Source organism: Gambusia affinis, linkage group LG12 (assembly GCF_019740435.1).
Source record: "Gambusia affinis linkage group LG12, SWU_Gaff_1.0, whole genome shotgun sequence".
NCBI lineage: Eukaryota > Metazoa > Chordata > Actinopteri > Cyprinodontiformes > Poeciliidae > Gambusia > Gambusia affinis.
The window spans coordinates 26,792,972-26,810,720 of NC_057879.1; the positions used below are offsets into that span (position 1 = coordinate 26,792,972).

General features: G+C 45.0%; 1 protein-coding gene across 1 annotated transcript in view; it reads right to left on the reverse strand.

Moving 5' to 3' along the window:
- Positions 1-17,749, reverse strand: part of myo10 (myosin X) — a 101,801-nt gene that overhangs the window by 63,698 nt on the left and 20,354 nt on the right. Inside the window, exons 2-3 of the mRNA XM_044135343.1 lie at positions 8,837-8,935; positions 3,277-3,435 (exon numbers count right to left, since the gene is read on the reverse strand). Coding sequence (XP_043991278.1) covers positions 3,277-3,435; positions 8,837-8,935 — 258 coding nt within the window. The remainder of the gene's footprint in view (positions 1-3,276; positions 3,436-8,836; positions 8,936-17,749) is intronic.

A 17,749-nucleotide genomic window follows, 5' to 3' on the forward strand; every position in this document is an offset into this window, starting at 1 on the left:
GTCAGGAATGAAACTGAAGCTGGTTCCGACTGAGGCCACGGACCCGACCGCCTCCAGAATCTCTGCTTCAGAGTGAAGGAGACGTTTTACTGAGGATGAAACACTTTCCACTCTGTGACGCTCAAATTCGATTTTCTGAATGGATGACGTTGTAAAATGAACCAATCAGACAAAGAGGTCAATTAAAGACCTCTGTGTGAAAATCAACAGTCTGAGGAGCAGAAAGGTCCATCAGAAGCTGTTCCCATCAAGCAAACAGGATCCCAAACCAGTTTATTAGGAATTCCTGGATTTTCTGCCTGGACTGACCCCCTGCAGGATGCCGGGGGGTCCGGCCCTGAAACGGATCCAGAGGGCCGCATTCCTCAGTGTCTGTCTGCTCAGAGAAACGTGAGGCGAACGGAACCGACGGGCTGAAACAGAAACATGTGGGACGGAATAACCAGAGAACACGGCTGTCGAGCAAAAGACCCACCATGTGGTACGGATCAGGTCCAAGAACCGAGCGGAGGGACAGGGGGGGGGGGGGGGGACACGGAGCGTCGCTCTGCTGGAAATGTGTGTGTGTGTGTGTGTGTGTGTGTGTGTGTGTGAATGCTTCCACTGGAATCTGCAGAGGAGACGAGGGAGGCCACCGGTCGACAGCACAGCTGGTTGCAATCACAGCGGCTAAAGATGTTACACACACGCCCTCACACACACACACACCCTAACACACACCCCTACACGCCCTCACACACACACGTTCTCACAGGTCTCGTAGTCTGCAGGCTTGTTTCGCTACACTGTAGATTTTTAATTTTATCCAGAAAACGACTCAGAAGTGAAACTTTGAGGAGTTTTAAAAACTCTCTGAAAGTTAAACTTCACTGTAAAACATTTAGTTGTGTCAACCATCTTCTTCTCTTCAAGTCAAATAAATTTAACGAGTTCTACATTTTGAACCTAAATGTGAGTTTGTGAAAGATAAACTTATAATAAGTTGTGTTAACTTTTCATACATTTTGTCAAACCTCCGGGAGTTTTTAGGTTAACACTTTAAAAAAATGAAAGAAGAAAAAGACAGGAGTGGGAACTATTTCCCAGAATGCTTAGCGGCGTGTTGCTGTACCCTGAGATGGGAGCGCGTTACACTAATCCGACTCTTATTATGCTAAATGTTTATAATGCTCTGTTCACATTAAATGTTTTAAGCAGAATTCACTGAGATGTTTAATGAAACTCATTACCAGATCAGAAATTTTGTTTTGAAACAAGAGTTTAAATTATTCTGAAGTAAAATAAATAGTTATTTTGACTTTTCCACAATCAAATTTCTAGATTTTTCTGGGAGTTTCTCTGACATTTTGGGCTTCTTAATACAAAACATATGGGGAGTTTTTTTCTGCATGATTCCAAAATGAAGTTTGATTCTGTTTGTAGAAGTTTAAATTACTGGAAAACATAAACAAGGCCGAAATGTTTCACATGTAAACAAGTTGAGGTGAAAATCAAACTTAGAGCATCTGGAGGCCAAAAGAAATCAAAATATAGTTTTAATGTTTTCAAACTCTGGATTTTTCTCTGTCAGTGATGGGATGAATAAATTAGACAAAAATCCAAGCTGTGATGCAGCAAATTAAAAAATCATCTCAGGAAGTTATTTAGAGACAAAACATTTCTATTTCCAGGCTGGAAACATTCAAACATCTGGTTCTTTTACAAGCTACTCCTCTTTGTTCAACTTTACTAGGTACTGGTTAAAAATATTTTAAAACTAATCCTGAAATTCTAAAGTTCTGACTCACGCTCATTTCCCCCACACACAACGTGTGTGTGCATGTGAGTGGGTGTGTGTGCGTAGCCACTCGCTGTGGTTCACCACAATCCACTTCACCAAATCTTCCCGTCCAATTTTCCCTTTTCTCAGCTACGTCTTTCCAAAAGGAGGAGAAACGAGTCGGGCTGCAGATCGGCCGGCTGTGATGAATTGATTGGATAATTTCAGCCATACGGGAACATTCAAACGTCATTAAAGCAACAACATGGCATTTGTCAAAGGTTACTTCGTCTGATGCGTGCCAACTGCAGAGCACAAGGCCGGCTTTGTGTTTGTTTCTCTGCGTAAAATGTCGGGTCGGGATTGTTCATTAATCCAGGAATTCGGGAACAGGACAGTAACGAGCCGTTTGTCCCGCATGACTTTTGTTTTTCTTTTTTTGTTGTTTTGTTTTCTCCCCTCCAGGGGGTCTGTTTGGCTCTAGTGTTCCTTATACCACAGTAGGCTGACAGGAAAGGGGGAAGGTGAGGGGGGAGACATGCGGCAAATGTTGCTGGGTCCGGGAATCGAACCTGCGACGGCCGCATCGAGGACTCAAGGCCTCCAGACGTGGGTCACGCTTTCCCCTATGCCACGCCCAACTTTTGTTTTTCTAAACCAAACACTGGAATTTGTTTTCAGAAAAACAAAAAACAGGAAAATATTGTAATAATCAGCCACATTGTTGATAAAAAAGAAGGCAATTTAGTGCCACCTAGTGGCAACAATCCAGATTGCAATAAAAATAGCTTCTACTTTCTTGCACAAACTACTGGATACATAAATTTTGAAGCTTGATCTTTTCTTCCCAGTTAAATATTGCAACATTACGAACAGTCAGGGCTCTTGCGATTATTCCTGCTGTGTCTGAACATGTTTTCCTGGATGCCACGGCCTAAACTCAGCAAATTCAAACATTTCCTCCAGGGATTTTACGAAACATTCCCAGGAACAGAACAGAATGCTGCCCAGTCAGGATTCAGAGACGGGAAGCTGGACGTTTTCTGACACATCGATACCAAACCCTGCATGCCGCACGTTTCCCGTCACTTTAAAAGCCGCGCTGTTTTCACTTTCCCTGCCAACATCCAGCTGGTTATCAGCGGCGTTACGCAACCAGGCTGACCTGTTTCAGGCTGTCAGGGTGATCCCAACAGAGAGCAGTTCAGAGAGGGCACTGTTCCCAGGCAGCTGAATCACTGGGGGCCAGGATTGGACTCTTCTTCATGTCAGGTGGAATGATTTCCTTCATGTGTGAACCTTTCATTTATCAGGTTTTACATTTTAGAAACTGGAAATACGACTTCCTTCGGTCCAGATCCATTTAAATCACATTTTTAAAGAAAATTTATGTTTGTTACCATCCAGAGATGGCAGAGAACCCAAAGACTAATGAAGTAAGAGTAGAAATACTTCAACAGGTTTTTCCTCAAGTAAAAAGTATTCATCCAGGCGGTTGCAGTATGAAGTGAACTCACATAGATCTGCCTCTGCTGGTATCGCTGGTGGAGGTTGTGCATGATGGCGCCGTCGTGAAGGTCCTCCAGCGTGGCCATGTCCTCCACGCCTCTGACGCTGCTGTGGTGCATGGGCTGCACCTTCTGCCTGGTGAGGGCGTTCTGTTTGTAGGTGTAGACCTGGACCAGAGTACAGAAAACACTGGGATCAGACCCAGACAATGACAGGAACCTGGACCTCATTCAAACCTTCAAATGTTCACACTAACCAACTGCAGCTCCTGAAAACGTTCATCTTCTGTGTCAGAAGAGTGAAAGTGTGATGTCAGCTTTTACTTTTTAAAGGAACATTTGAGTTTCTTAAGGTCTGGAGTTCATTTTGGAAACTTCCACACCTGGTAGTCCGGTAGACTCAGTTACCCTGGAGACCAAAATTGCAACATTTGGTTATTTTTAAAAAAACCGCAACTTAAACTGACAGGCGCTATGATGGACGTCTACTGGACAGAGCAACTGAAATTGTTTTCCAAAGTTATTTTTACCATTTTATTCATGGCTTTTGTTTGTTCAAGTCGAGCTAATCTGTCTGTGAACGTAACTCACCTGGTTGGGGTTCATATGCGGCGGGATTTACAACCTTTGGAAACAGCTAGCTTAGAAACCGACCCATACCGCCTCCCTCCTGACGTGTTGATCAAATTACCGACTTTGCCTGAATTCACACCACACGATTTATATCACTGTTTTAAACAGGGCTTCCTTTTACACCGGAGCAGGATTAAAAACGTACAAAGAGGAGATGCTAACCAGTTTTTCCCATACATGCTAGGCTACGTGACGGTGTGGCACCGTCTCCATGGTTACTAATAGTTAAACCCGTACCTTCTCCATAACGCGATATTTGATAGTTTTGTTATACTTACTTATAAAGTAAATTAACGTTAGACTTCTGACCTTGTAAAAGAGTTCGCCACAAATCCGCCGCCAGTCATTATTACTGACATCTGCTATCTATCATCTTTCCTCATTAAAAGTTACACAATAAAATGACAAGTTTGGTTTGCGTCCTTGTCTGTTTCAGGAGCTGACCGCGCAGAAAGTGAAAGTATGCTGTTTCATTTTAAAGAATATCTTTAAAGTGATATGAGGTGACAGATGTCTGTTTTCAGACTAGCTTTAAAGGAGCGTTTTGGTCCGTCATGGCGGAGTGGGCGGGGCTCTGGAGAGCGTGACGTCACGTGCAAAGAGTCAACAGATGTCATCTCTGAATTCAAGCTTTGAACGACCTGAAGCAGTCAGGACCAGGACTTACTTTTACTAGAATATTACTTTATCTCATCATACATCAGTAAACCGGATCGTCCCTGGATCGATACCCGAATCTGATCTTCTGCTGTCTTTGCTTTTTGTTAAATGTCGGGAGCCAAAAATACTAAACAGGTTATGAAATGTATTTGACTAACAGTCAGAAGTCAAAACATTTGTCTACTTCTGTTCACCTGTGAAGTAAAGACCCGGGATGCAGAGAACCTCCTCATTAGCAAATGTTTTGCTGCTCGTCCCGGTGAACCTGCTCACGTCTCGTGTTACATTTCTCCTTCCACAGCGGTGACACCTGGCAGGCAGCGAGGATAAATTTGATCCTGAGCTGCAGAAGACGACTCTGCAGCTAAACGCTGCCAGAAAAAGGCTGATTCTTGTTCAAGTTTAGGAGAAAGTCTGAGTCTTTTCTAAAGGTTTACAGGAAGCAGAGGAAACTATCCACTCACAGATCAGTTATTTTATTATCAGACCTGACTGGACTTTTTCAGATCCCCATAAAACTCAGTTTATAGCATATATACAAATTAAGTAATTAAAATGTAAAAAATAAATATATTGAATGCAGTTATTTCTTGTTCTGAGGAGAAACTGAATTATCGAGTATTTGCAGGGTAAAGTTTGAAAAACCAAATTAATCTCATTGATCCGGACTGACCAGTCCAGTTTTCAGGTTTTAGACACACTGAAGGAACGATCCAATTTATTTTGAAAGGATCTGGCATGTTGAGAATGTCTGATGATTCAGATATGATGTAGATTTTCTGTAATAAAATCATAAAATGGAGCTAACACCGTGAAGCAGGGGCCGGCTGTGGCCCCTCTGTGACCAGCTGCGGTCCACCGGTTCAGAGCAGCGACTCCTGAAACAAGCCGGTCTCTGTCTGAGGAGTCAGTCACCTCTGACCTCTGAACCCCCCACGCACACTCACACATTAACAGCACAGAAGCCCCCCAGCATCCTGTCGGCCTTCGTTTCTCACATTCCTCCCGCTGTGGCGCGTCAGCGACAAACGGGTCATCACTGAAGCTCTTCCAGAAGAAGGCTCTGCGTTCTGCGGCCGGCGCCCGGAGCTGACTGATCAGGAGATGACGGCAGCAGAAACCCAACAACAAGCCTCACTGGTCCTGGTTCTCATCAGGTTCATTCACACCAGGGAGAGGCTCTTGCAGCAATTTTACTGACTTGTTCATGACCGTTTGTTGGTTTACTCAACCAACAAAAGGTCACAAAGTTCAAGGATGTAAGAAAAGTTCAAACACAGAAATCCCTTCAAACAATCCCAAACATTCCCAATCCAGAGCAATCCCAGAATTAGAGCTCCGTCCCAGCAGGACCCCAGATTTTCACTTAATTACGTTTCTATATTTAGATCATTTATCTCTCTGGAGAGTCAACAGGGGTCTGCAGCTCGAGAGAAAACCGGGGGGCCGAGCGCTAAGACCAGCAGCAGATGCCATAAGGGGTAAATCTCTGGGCCACAAAGCCAGCAGGCAGGAGAGCGCTAACTGCCAACAGTTAGCATCATTAGAATGCTAACCGCCAACAGTTAGCATAATTAGAATGCTAACCACCACCAGTTAGCATCATTAGAATGCTAACCGCCACCAGTTAGTATCATTAGAATGCTAACCGCCAACAGTTAGTATCATTAGAATGCTAACCGCCACTAGTTAGTATCATTAGAATGCTAACCGCCAACAGTTAGTATCATTAGAATGCTAACCGCCACCAGTTAGTATCATTAGAATGCTAACCGCCAACAGTTAGTATCATTAGAATGCTAACCGCCACTAGTTAGTATCATTAGAATGCTAACCACCAACAGTTAGCATCATTAGAATGCTAACCGCCACCAGTTAGTATCATTAGAATGCTAACCGCCAACAGTTAGCATCATTAGAATGCTAACCGCCACCAGTTAGCATAATTAGAATGCTAACCACCACCAGTTAGCATCATTAGAATGCTAACCGCCAACAGTTAGCATCATTAGAATGCTAACCACTATCAGTTATCAAATCTTACAGTAAAATATTCTCATTTTTAGTATTTCTTATTTTCCTCAGATTATTTTTTTCATAAATTTATTGAAACTGATAAGATATGACTGACATTCGTTGATGTAAGAGGAAGTAGTGTTCTCCGTTTTTATTTTGTTCTTTGAACAAACTTTCATCTCCTGCCTTAAACTCCCTCAGGTGTTTGTTCCTGACAGAACCTGGAGCGGCTGATCGGTCCAGTAACGTTTAACCATCAGCTCGTATTTCACGCTAATAATCATGGTGTCAGAGCGGCAGAATGACGGGGAAACCGAGCCGTGTCTGTGTGTCAGAGAGGTCGGCAGGTAAGCCTCCAGCTTCTCCTTTCTGTCAGCATCAAAAGCAGCAGCTGCTGTTTGAATCACCATTCATCTGCTGCTGTTTTGTCCTGCAGCAGCCGGAGGAGGAGCCTGTCTGCCCAAACCCTGAAACCCGAGGAAGACGAGCTGCGGCTCCAACGCCTCAGCTGCCTCTGAAAAAAAAACTGCAGGACAAACGTCACTTATTCACGGCTAATATCTGAGTTTAGATGCACAAACAGCTCAGAGCGACCAGCTGAAAACACTGGAGTCGCTGTTTACTCTGTTTAAATCTGCCTCTGGAAAGACAGCCAGTTATTTTCTTGTCAGTTTTTTAATCTACCAACATCCAGAGCCTCAGGTCGTCTGGGGATAAAATCCCACAGATTAAGATTAAGGTTAAAAACATGAGGGGGAAAACTTTGATGTTTGATTCATTTATTTATTTTACTATTTTATAATTTGTTTGTTGATTATTGTTTGTTTGTTTGCATTTAAATATTTTTTTTATTTTATGTTTGTGAGAGAATCGGGTTGAAGATGCTGGATGCTGCAGTTCATCACTTCCTGCTGCAGTTCATCACTTCCTGCTGCAGTTCATCACTTCCTGCTGCAGTTCATCACTTCCTGCTGCAGTTCATCCCGACTGATCCTCCATCACATCTAAATATTGGCTTTCCTTTATTTCCAAAACATAAACGACCGACTCTAAACGTCCTTCCCCTCCCCTCTGTTTCCACAACACGGATCAAAGCCGTGAGGCAGAACCAGCCGAGCTTCAGCTGATCCACCTTACCAAACGGATCAGCTGCTGAGTCGGGATAAATGTGGGAACGACGTTTTGGTTCAGCTCCGCAGAAAACACTGAAGCTCCTTATAGAAACGACCCAACAGAACCGATACCAGATTCCTTCATGTAGAATCAGATCAGATGAATAAAACGTCTGCAGCAGCCGAGTTCTACTCAACGAAGATCCAGTTAGAACCCCGGTTCTGTTTAAAGCAGGACGACAGCTGAAAGAGGCAGAACCGGTCAGAGACCTGGACCCAGAACCAGAACCGATCAGAGACCTGGACCCAGAACCAGAACCGGTCAGAGATTTAGAGGAGAATCTTTAGACAAAAACTCACAGAAACGTAAAACTCAGAAACTAAGCGAAGCTTGAATCCGGCTGGCAGATCAAATAAAGATTATTTTACTAAATGATTCTCCTATCGATCATCAGATGATTAATCCGATTTAAAAAAATAACCACTTCTGCCTTTTATGCAATATTAGAAATGTATGAAATGCTGATAAGTAGTAAAATAAACATTTTATTGTGTAAAATTCAACAACATTACATTCCTTTAGTGATTATTTGTAGCAAAAGATTCATCTGCTGATAAAAATCCTTCTGACATCAACATGAGAAAAGCTCAGCGCTTCCTGCAGGACTGAACATCAACTGAATGATCTGCTGGTTATTTTTAATACCCAGTTAATAATAACTGGATATTAAAACACAGAAATCTGCTGCGATGATTAAAAACCTTAAAATCTGCCTGTTGATTGTTGTGACCATGTATGAACATTTGTTGTGATTGTTTTGTTTGTTTTCTCAGAGTTTATCCAAAGTTAATTCGTTTTATTGTTTCTGCATCACAGAAAGTTGCTTCAATAAAAACTGAAATAAAAACTGAAATAAAAACTTCAGAGGTGAAAACATGAGAGGGATTCCAACCTGACGGAAACGCGCCACGCTTCTGAGGCTCAAGGTCACTGGGAATGTTTTTCATCTTTGTGCAGATTAATGGATTTCTCCTTGACCCAAAGCCACCCTGGCGGTACCGTCAGCTCTTTCTGACGGTATGGTCAGAAAGAGCTGACGGGTTTCAGACAGAGTTCGGTCCGATCCGGGCCGGCCGAGGTTTCTCACCTGGCCGTAGTCTGTGGCGAAGACGACGACGCCTCCAGAGCAGGAAGACACGGAGCCGGGGAGGAACTGCTCCTCCTCCCGGAGCCAAACCCGATCCCCCTGGAAACAAGCAAAAATCATCACCGTTATTAAAAACCAACCAGTTCCTGTTTCACTGCAAAGCGCTGAACTCTAAACCATCAGGAATCATCTGTGATGTTCCTGAGATTAAGCGGCCTGAGCCTGAAGCTTATGAGAAGACTGACAGGATCTGTGGTTACCATGGCGATACCATGGCGTTACCATGGCGCTGACTTTCAACCAGGAGGGCATTCCAGGTGAAAGCCAGGGCAGTGTTGGGTTTCGGACCTGATCCGTTCAGAAAAACCTCAGCAGGATTTCATGTTTGGGTCAGAACACCAGCTGATCCTCAGAGTCTGGAGAAACCCGGACGGTTCAGACGGTTCGGGCCGTTCGGACGGTTCAAACGGTTCGGACGGTTCGGGCCGTTCGGACGGTTCAAACGGTTCGGACGGTTCAGACGGTTCGGGTCGTTCAAATGGTTCTGACGGTTCGGACGGGTCAGACGGTTCGCTCCTCCGTTCTGCTCCAGTCCTGTAAATAAAAGCGTCCTGATCTTTCATTCGGTACAAAGTGACGTTTTCCAGTTAAATCTTGATGGACCCCCTGCGGGGCCACATGCTCTGCGGTGCATCAGCGCGGACGGCTAAGGCTGATGGGAAAAACACCCGCCGTGCTTTGGATGAGCCCTCCCCTCTCTGAACCTCCAAAACGAAACGACCTTTGACCTGACGGCCCCCGGAGGATCCTGGTAGGAGGGAGGCCAGCAGATGAATGTAAAGCTCAGGTTTGCAGCGTCAGCAGCAGGTCAGAGGGGCCCGGGCCCCCCGCGGCCCCCCACTCTCCTCTCTGACTGAACGTTAGAAAAAAATAATCCAACGTTGCAGATTTACAGAATTTAAAAAGCAGACAGATTCTCATTTACAACGACTGAGAATAAATATCAAATCACAAAAAATTTTGTAACTAAACAGAACTTCTGACGTTGCCGTGGAGACGGTTCTGGAAGATACACAGAACCAAAACAAATAAATCTTATTCATGTGGCACATTTCAGCAACAAGGTGTTTTAAAGTGATTTACATCAAAAAGTCCTAAAAACATCTTAAATTGACTAAATGTAACAAACATTTTATCATCAAAGATTATCGACACATCAAATATATTAATCAATAGTTCATTGATTATGGGTCTAAAGCAGCTCTGGGTTTCCAGCCTGGATTAAAGGAACTCAGTGTTTCTGCTGTTTTGCAGTTTTCTAGAAGTTTGTGGTGCATAGAAGCTGAATGCTGCTTCTTCAGAACCAGAACCAGAACCAAAACCAGAACCAGAACCAGAACCAGAGGGCTGGAGAGGTCTGGAAGGCTGATGATCTTTAAGCCGTTCAGACATTTATAAACCACCAACAGGAGTTTAAAGAGAAAACTACAAAGAATGAAAGATAAATGAAACTGAAGGAAGGAAACATCTGGACTCATTTTGGTTTCGACAGATTTGAGATGAGCTTCACCAGGTTCATAATCCCGTGTTGTGATTGGTCAGAAGTTTAGACCTCAAGGTTAACATTTCCCTTCAGCTAATCCGGGTTTTCTGTCCACAGACATTAAAACCTTTAAGGCGTTTATCCGACGGTTTGGATGTTTGTATATTTTTACATCCTCGTTAAACCTCAACCTGACTGCTGCGGTTTGAACTCAGAGTTGTGCAAAAACAAATATTTGCATAACTCACTAAAATAAAGCAGTGTGGGAATAGGAAGTGAAATCAGATGTCTCCATGGGGACGCACGAGTCTGATGAAGTCAAACAGAAAAGAAGTGCTGACAGCAGGTTCAGGGGCTGGATCAGAGGCTGAACGGTCGGATTGGACCTGAACAGAACCGTCTCTGGATCAACCTGTTAGAGGCTCACTTCGTTCTGCTCAGTGCTACAGGAAATTTATTCATTTATTTCACACCTGAACAGTTTGTACGTTTAGCAGCGGGTCGTTAGAGAAAGTGAGGAAGTTCTGATCACAGCTGCTGCATGAAACCAGTTTTAACGTAAAGACTCCACATGGAGTCATATTTGAAAAGGAAAACAAAAAGAAAGTCATGATGTTGACAAAGGTTGATGGTTGTTTAACGATCCATAAAGGAGCCAAACAAAGGAAGGAGCACAAAGCGCGGCCGGCACTGTTTACCAGCAGAAACATTCCTGATGTGCAGCGGCGCAGGAATCCGCTGCGACCAGAGGGAAGGCCTCAGGGTCCCTCAGTGTCCCTCAGTGTCCATCAGTGTCCCTCAGTGTCCCTCAGCGTCTCTCAGCGTCCCTCAGCGTCTCTCAGTGTCCCTTCGTGTCCCTCAGTGTCCCTCAGCGTCTCTCAGTGTCCCTCAGCGTCTCTCAGTGTCCCTTCGTGTCCCTCAGTGTCCCTCAGCGTCTCTCAGTGTCCCTCAGCGTCTCTCAGCGTCCCTCAGCGTCTCTCAGTGTCCCTTTGTGTCCCTCAGTGTCCCTCAGTGTCCATCTGTGTCCATCAGTGTCCCTCAGTGTCCCTCAGCGTCTCTCAGTGTCCCTCAGTGTCCCTCAGCGTCCCTCAGCGTCTCTCAGTGTCCCTCAGTGTCCCTCAGCGTCTCTCAGTGTCCCTCAGTGTCCCTCAGCGTCTCTCAGCGTCCCTCAGCGTCTCTCAGTGTCCCTTTGTGTCCCTCAGTGTCCCTCAGCGTCCCTTTGTGTCCCTCAGTGTCCCTCAGCGTCTCTCAGCGTCTCTCAGTGTCCCTTTGTGTCCCTCAGTGTCCCTCAGCGTCTCTCAGTGTCCCTTTGTGTCCCTCAGTGTCCATCAGTGTCCATCAGTGTCTCTCAGTGTCCATCAGTGTCCATCAGTGTCCCTCAGTGTCCCTCAGTGTCCATCAGTGTCCCTCAGTGTCCCTCAGCGTCTCTCAGTGTCCCTTCGTGTCCCTCAGTGTCCCTCAGCATCTCTCAGTGTCCCTCAGTGTCCCTCAGCGTCTCTCAGTGTCCCTTTGTGTCCCTCAGCGTCTCTCAGTGTCCCTCAGCATCTCTCAGTGTCCCTCAGCGTCCCTCAGCGTCCCTTCGTGTCCCTCAGTGTCCCTCAGTGTCCCTCAGCGTCTCTCAGTGTCCCTTTGTGTCCCTCAGCGTCTCTCAGTGTCCCTCAGCATCTCTCAGTGTCCCTCAGCGTCTCTCAGTGTCCCTTTGTGTCCCTCAGTGTCTCTCAGTGTCCCTTTGTGTCCCTCAGTGTCCCTTCGTGTCCCTCAGTGTCCCTCAGCATCTCTCAGTGTCCCTCAGCGTCCCTCAGCGTCCCTTCGTGTCCCTCAGTGTCCCTCAGCGTCTCTCAGTGTCCCTCAGGGTCCCTCAGCGTCTCTCAGTGTCCCTCAGCGTCCCTCAGTGTCCCTCAGCGTCCCTCAGCCTCTCTCAGTGTCCCTCAGCGTCCCTCAGTGTCCCTCAGCGTCTCTCAGTGTCCCTCAGCCTCTCTCAGTGTCCCTCAGCGTCCCTCAGTGTCCCTCAGCGTCTCTCAGCGTCTCTCAGCGTCCCTCAGGGTCCCTCAGGGTCCCTCAGCGTCTCTCAGTGTCCCTTCGTGTCCCTCAGTGTCCTTCCGTGTCCCTCAGCATCTCTCCGTGTCCCTCGGTGTCCCTCCGCCCCGCAGCAACATGCGCTCTTCACGTTAACCCCCCCGTCTCAGGGCGCGCTGTGCCCCCTCTCCTAATCCACTCAGCCCTCCCTCTCTTCTTCTTCTACACTTTAATCCAGCAGGAGACTCTCTGAACACGGCTGTGAGCCAAACGTCTCCCTCCCTCATTCATCAGCGCTGACGGCCTGAACTCACATCAAAGTCCCAGTTTGGAGTTAATGATGGACGAAAGACGGAGAAAAGCCGAGCTGCTCATCCCGTTAATGGATAAAAATCCCAGTTAAGGAGCAGAAATCTGCCCAGAGCCGCTGATAAAGAAACCGTCAACATTTCTGCTGCAGAGTAAAATCCAGAACAAACTGAAACGTGACCCGAACGGAGAAACGACTTTTCCCATGATGCTTTGAAACGCTGCCTTCTCAACCAAATGAAAATGTTTAGACAGGTTTGTTTGGAAATGTTAAAACTGATTCAATAAATTTAGTGAATGATGTTAGAAATTCATTTACCTGTTTATTATAACCAAACGTATCAGACTGGATCAGACTGGATCCGTTCAGACTGGATCCGTTCAGAACACTCAGAACCAGCGGAGGACGGTTCGGTTCTGAGCGTCTTCATGCTGTTGGCAGAACCCGGTCGTTCTGCTTTCTGCCACCATAGAAATAAAATATCAATAAATCTGTTGGAAATGGAAATAAATCTAAACAAAAAGTCATTTTGATGAACCTTTTATAAGGAAAATGAACTAAGAAACTTTGTAGAGATCAGCTAAAATGTTGAGCTCATTGTTTGACAGCAACATGAAACTGGAGCCTTAATGGAGGAAATGTCAACACCAGCATGAGAAGTCAGTCCAAACAGACTGGGAGCTGTGGACCCGGACCCAGCTGCTGCAGCACAGCAGAGCTCAGAGAGTCGCGCTGCAGCAGAAAACGACTCGGAGGCCGAGGAGTCAGGCTGCAGAAAACACCAGGGCTGTTGGGAAGAAACACGGCGTCATCAGGAACAGCAGGTCGCTGGACGGTTCTGTTCAACGGATCAGCGAGACAGGACGGTTCTATTCTGACACCAACATGCAGCCCGCCGCCCTGCAGAACCTCCACATGTGTGGCTGAACGCTCAGGGCGCTGAGGGGGGCGGAGGGGGCGTTCGTACGCCATCGGGGTCGGGAATGAGCAGCTGTCCTGTCTGAGATTCCACTTCCTCTCCTGCAACAGACTGAGTCTTGTTTTCGGCAACAGGCTTCCTTTCTGTCGCAGAAACACTGGACGATTTTTTCTCTCTTCTGAGCGCTGAAGCTGCGCGTCGCCATGGCGACTCGTTCTCTGACTCCTGGTTCTGGATCGACCCTCGGCTCTGGAGGTCACTGCTGAAACCAGCCTGACAGGTTGAGGGCTCCAGCTGTTTCCCAGTTACAATCAGAGCCCAGAGTTCCTGCCGCTGACCTTTGACCTTGTCTGAACTGGCTGATGGAGAACAGGAACGTCTCCAACAGCTGCGGTCCAAAAACCCCCGGCTGAAGGGACAGAACCACAGACTAAACATTTACTGAGCTAAAATAATAACATGAAAATAAAACTTTTAATTCTTAAAAGGAAAAAAAAACTGAAAACTTCCTGAAACTCCGACTTTTATTCCTTTATTCTCCGTTTTATCTTTCGTTGTTTTTCAATCTTTCTCAGTTTGATTTAATGCATTTTAAAATGTTTTATAAATAAAATGGCACTTTATTACAAATGTTAGCTCAACTAATAGCAGAGCTCACTGTTAGCATGACTCTTTAGTTAGCGGTGCAAACCACTGATAGCCTTTATAAACATCCTTCTCTACTCTGATACCCGTAAATAAAAGCCAGCAGGGGGAATGGGAGGAGTTCAGCCACCAGAAAACTCTTTTCTGTAAATGTTGTATTATGTTTACACTCATTCTGATTGTTTGAACGGATCCACAACATCCTAAATATATGCAGATATAAGCTAGCAACCGAACCTGATGATGCTAAACACATGGCAGCTAAATGCTGCGGGATGTTTTTCTCCAGTGAGATTCAGGAGACACTGAAGACGAGTTTAGATGTGACTGAAGGGCTGCTTGACTTTAGAGAGAGAGAAAGAAGCAGCAGGACACACACACACACACACACACACACACACACACACACACACACACACACACACACACACACACACACACTGTGACGTTGATCAGGAGTGTGTGAGGCTGCAGGTGAACGTTGTTTCCTCTGAGTTGGAAAACGCTTCACAAACAATCATCAGAGAAAATCTAACTACCTTCAGCTGACCTCTGACCTGCTCAGGAGAACTGAATGAGGGTAATAATCTGACTCCTCGGGGCATGAAGGTTCAGTCAGTGACTCAGCAGCTGCTATAAAACTGTCCACCCGTTCAGTCAACACACCGCAGTCTGAACATGAACCTGCGGTCTGACTTCAGAGCCGTTTCGTTTTTCTTCATCATTTTTCCTCTCAGGTGACGAACAATCGAAACGTTTAAAGGCAAACAGGCGTTTCCAGCAGATTTGACGTTTTCTGCTGCTTTTCTTTGAGAAGTGAATCGTTCCGCCTGCAGCTTTGTTTTGTTTTCCACAGATAAGAGCCGGATCAATCATCAGGTCACATTAATTATTAACTACTACGTTTTACAGCCCAGGTTAAAAGTGAGCAACGGTCTCGCCTCTCCTGCATCCTTTGAATTTACCTCGTCAGAAAGAAACAGATGAAACTTTTCAAATATGACTGCTAAATAATTAAAAAGTGTTTTCACTTTTATCAGAGGAAATTAAATTTTTCAATCATAAATTAAACCTTCAAGACATTTTGAAGCAAACAGAATTTTCCCAGAAAATAATTTCTCTTTTCTTTTCATTAAAGAAAAGAGAAATTATCTTTGAATTCTCTGAAAATGCTAAAATTATCCTCCACATGATGAAGCTGCAGGCTGGGAACCAGCAATGAGGAAATCCATGACCCTCCACCTGACTGCTGCACCGACCAATCACTGAGCAGCGGCTTTGGAGGGAGCCAATCAGAAGGAGTTATTTGGATTTGAAAGTCTGGAAATGTTTCACAGAGTAAGCAAATAAAGATTTTAACTGGATTAAAGTGAAGCAGGAAGAAAACTCGTGATGTGATCAGATGTTCCCGTGGGAATGAAACATAACGGCAGCCAGATGTGAAAACATAAAAATATAAAGCAGAAAATCACTTTACATGCAGAAAACAGAATTTATACCTGGATTATACAAACTGAAGGTCGCTTTGAGTCAGTACAAGATAGATGTATACAAGATAGAAAATGACTTTTTTTTCACACTGAAGTAAGAAATAAAAATAGCCTGTAGAGATTTTCTCTGTCAAAACAGAACATTTCTGTTATTCCTAACTGACCTAAAACAGGAACATTTATTCTGATTTACCTGAAAACATGCATATTGAATATGGTGTCTGTAAACTTCTGGTTTTAGCTGTACCAATATCAAACATTTCTCCGGCTGGTTCCAGAAACCGAAATCATTTTGATGTTTGAAACGTCATGAAAGGCAGGAAGGAATTAACAGAATAAAAGTTAAAAATTCCCAGAGAATAAAACTCAATTTTTCGCTTCATTACGAGGAAAATGTTGACTTGATCTGTCAAAATAAGAGCTGCTTTTACTCCAGCTCCTCCTCACTGAGTTTGATGGATCCTAATTAGATGCTGCGGCGCCAAATCCAACCGTTAGCGAAGCCTCAGAGTCACGTTGGCTGCCAGGAACATTTCTGCTGCATCTGAAACGCATGAGGAGGATTTATAACTGCAGCTTCCTGAAGGAGAAGAAACGGGGCGAATCACTTTGGATCCGTCTGTGAGAAACACTAAAACGGAAACTCTGGATGAGAAACACGACTGTTAGCTTGTAGGTGAATAAGTGAAACCATGTGTGTGGCATCGGCTCCGTCCAGCTTCTCAAACATTTCTTCCTGTTTTATTAAAACACGCAGAGATCGCTGCTGGCGCAGAAACTAACGCTGATCCCAGATCAACAAGTGTTTGGAGATGTTTTATGAAAAAGCTTGTTGCTTGGAAGCAGACATTAGAGGCATAAAACTGGTAAATCCTCCGTTGTCGTTCCCAAAGCAGGTTGTGTTTACAGGGATGAGAGCGGCAGGGAAAGAGCCGCAACGATGGGAAAGAAATTACAGCGGCCGCGCACACATGACCCGGATCAACACCAGAACCGGCCAATCAGCCGCTGACTGAACTGCTTTTAAAACAGGATTATTGTTTTTTTACAGGCTGCAATAATTTGACTGCAGGCCACGTATGAAGCCGTTTAATGAGAACTTTATGGAGGAACTGCACACATGCAGCTGCTTACATGTTTGGGTCAATTTAGTTCCTGCTGACTGCAAACTTTAGCAGCGTTATCTTTATGACGAAGCGCAGCAGCATGCCCTCACTATTAAAACTGTAAAACGGAGGGAAACTTGTGATTAAGCAGTTTACATTTACAATTAATAAACCAAAGATTATAAAGAATGAAAAGGATTTCTGGAAAGGAACTAGTGGTGATAATTGAAGCTCTTTACTGAGGCAGCAGCAAATACAACAAGTAGGAATGATGTGAAGAAGGATAACTGAGAGATTAAAACCAAAATGGATAACTCTGGATTTGCACTACATGCTGCTCCGCTCTGCGCTGGAGACCAGAGGGAAATGCAAGGTTTCACAAAAAAGTGATAAAATATTGCACTTCCAAAATGTATCTTTCTTCATCTGTTGCTCTAATGCTGCGATTAGAGAGAGAAAATACGACAAGGTAGAAAAAAATCCAGGTTTAATTTGCATTATGTGTGTATGCACCGTCATAAATGATCAATTTTGACAGGAATAAATAGAAATAAACCAGTAAATGTATTAAAATAGAATTTTGAGAAAATGTAGCTTTGTTTTTTGTAACTCGAGTTACCGCCCCGCCTCGTGTTACCGCCCTGAGCCACCGCCCTGTGGCGGTATGACGAGTTTACAACCAGTCTGCTTTCACCTCCATAGAGAAACATGCAAACTGGGATTTGAACCCAGGACCTTTTTGCTAACCTTTGCCACCATGCAGCTCGCGTTAAACGGGATCTGCTCTGACTGGGCTCTGTTCACCTGGAAGCCCCGCCCACTGAGTGCCAGGTGCAGCGCAGCAGCGCCCCCTGTGTGATCAGCTGAACATGTCGGTTTCAGAT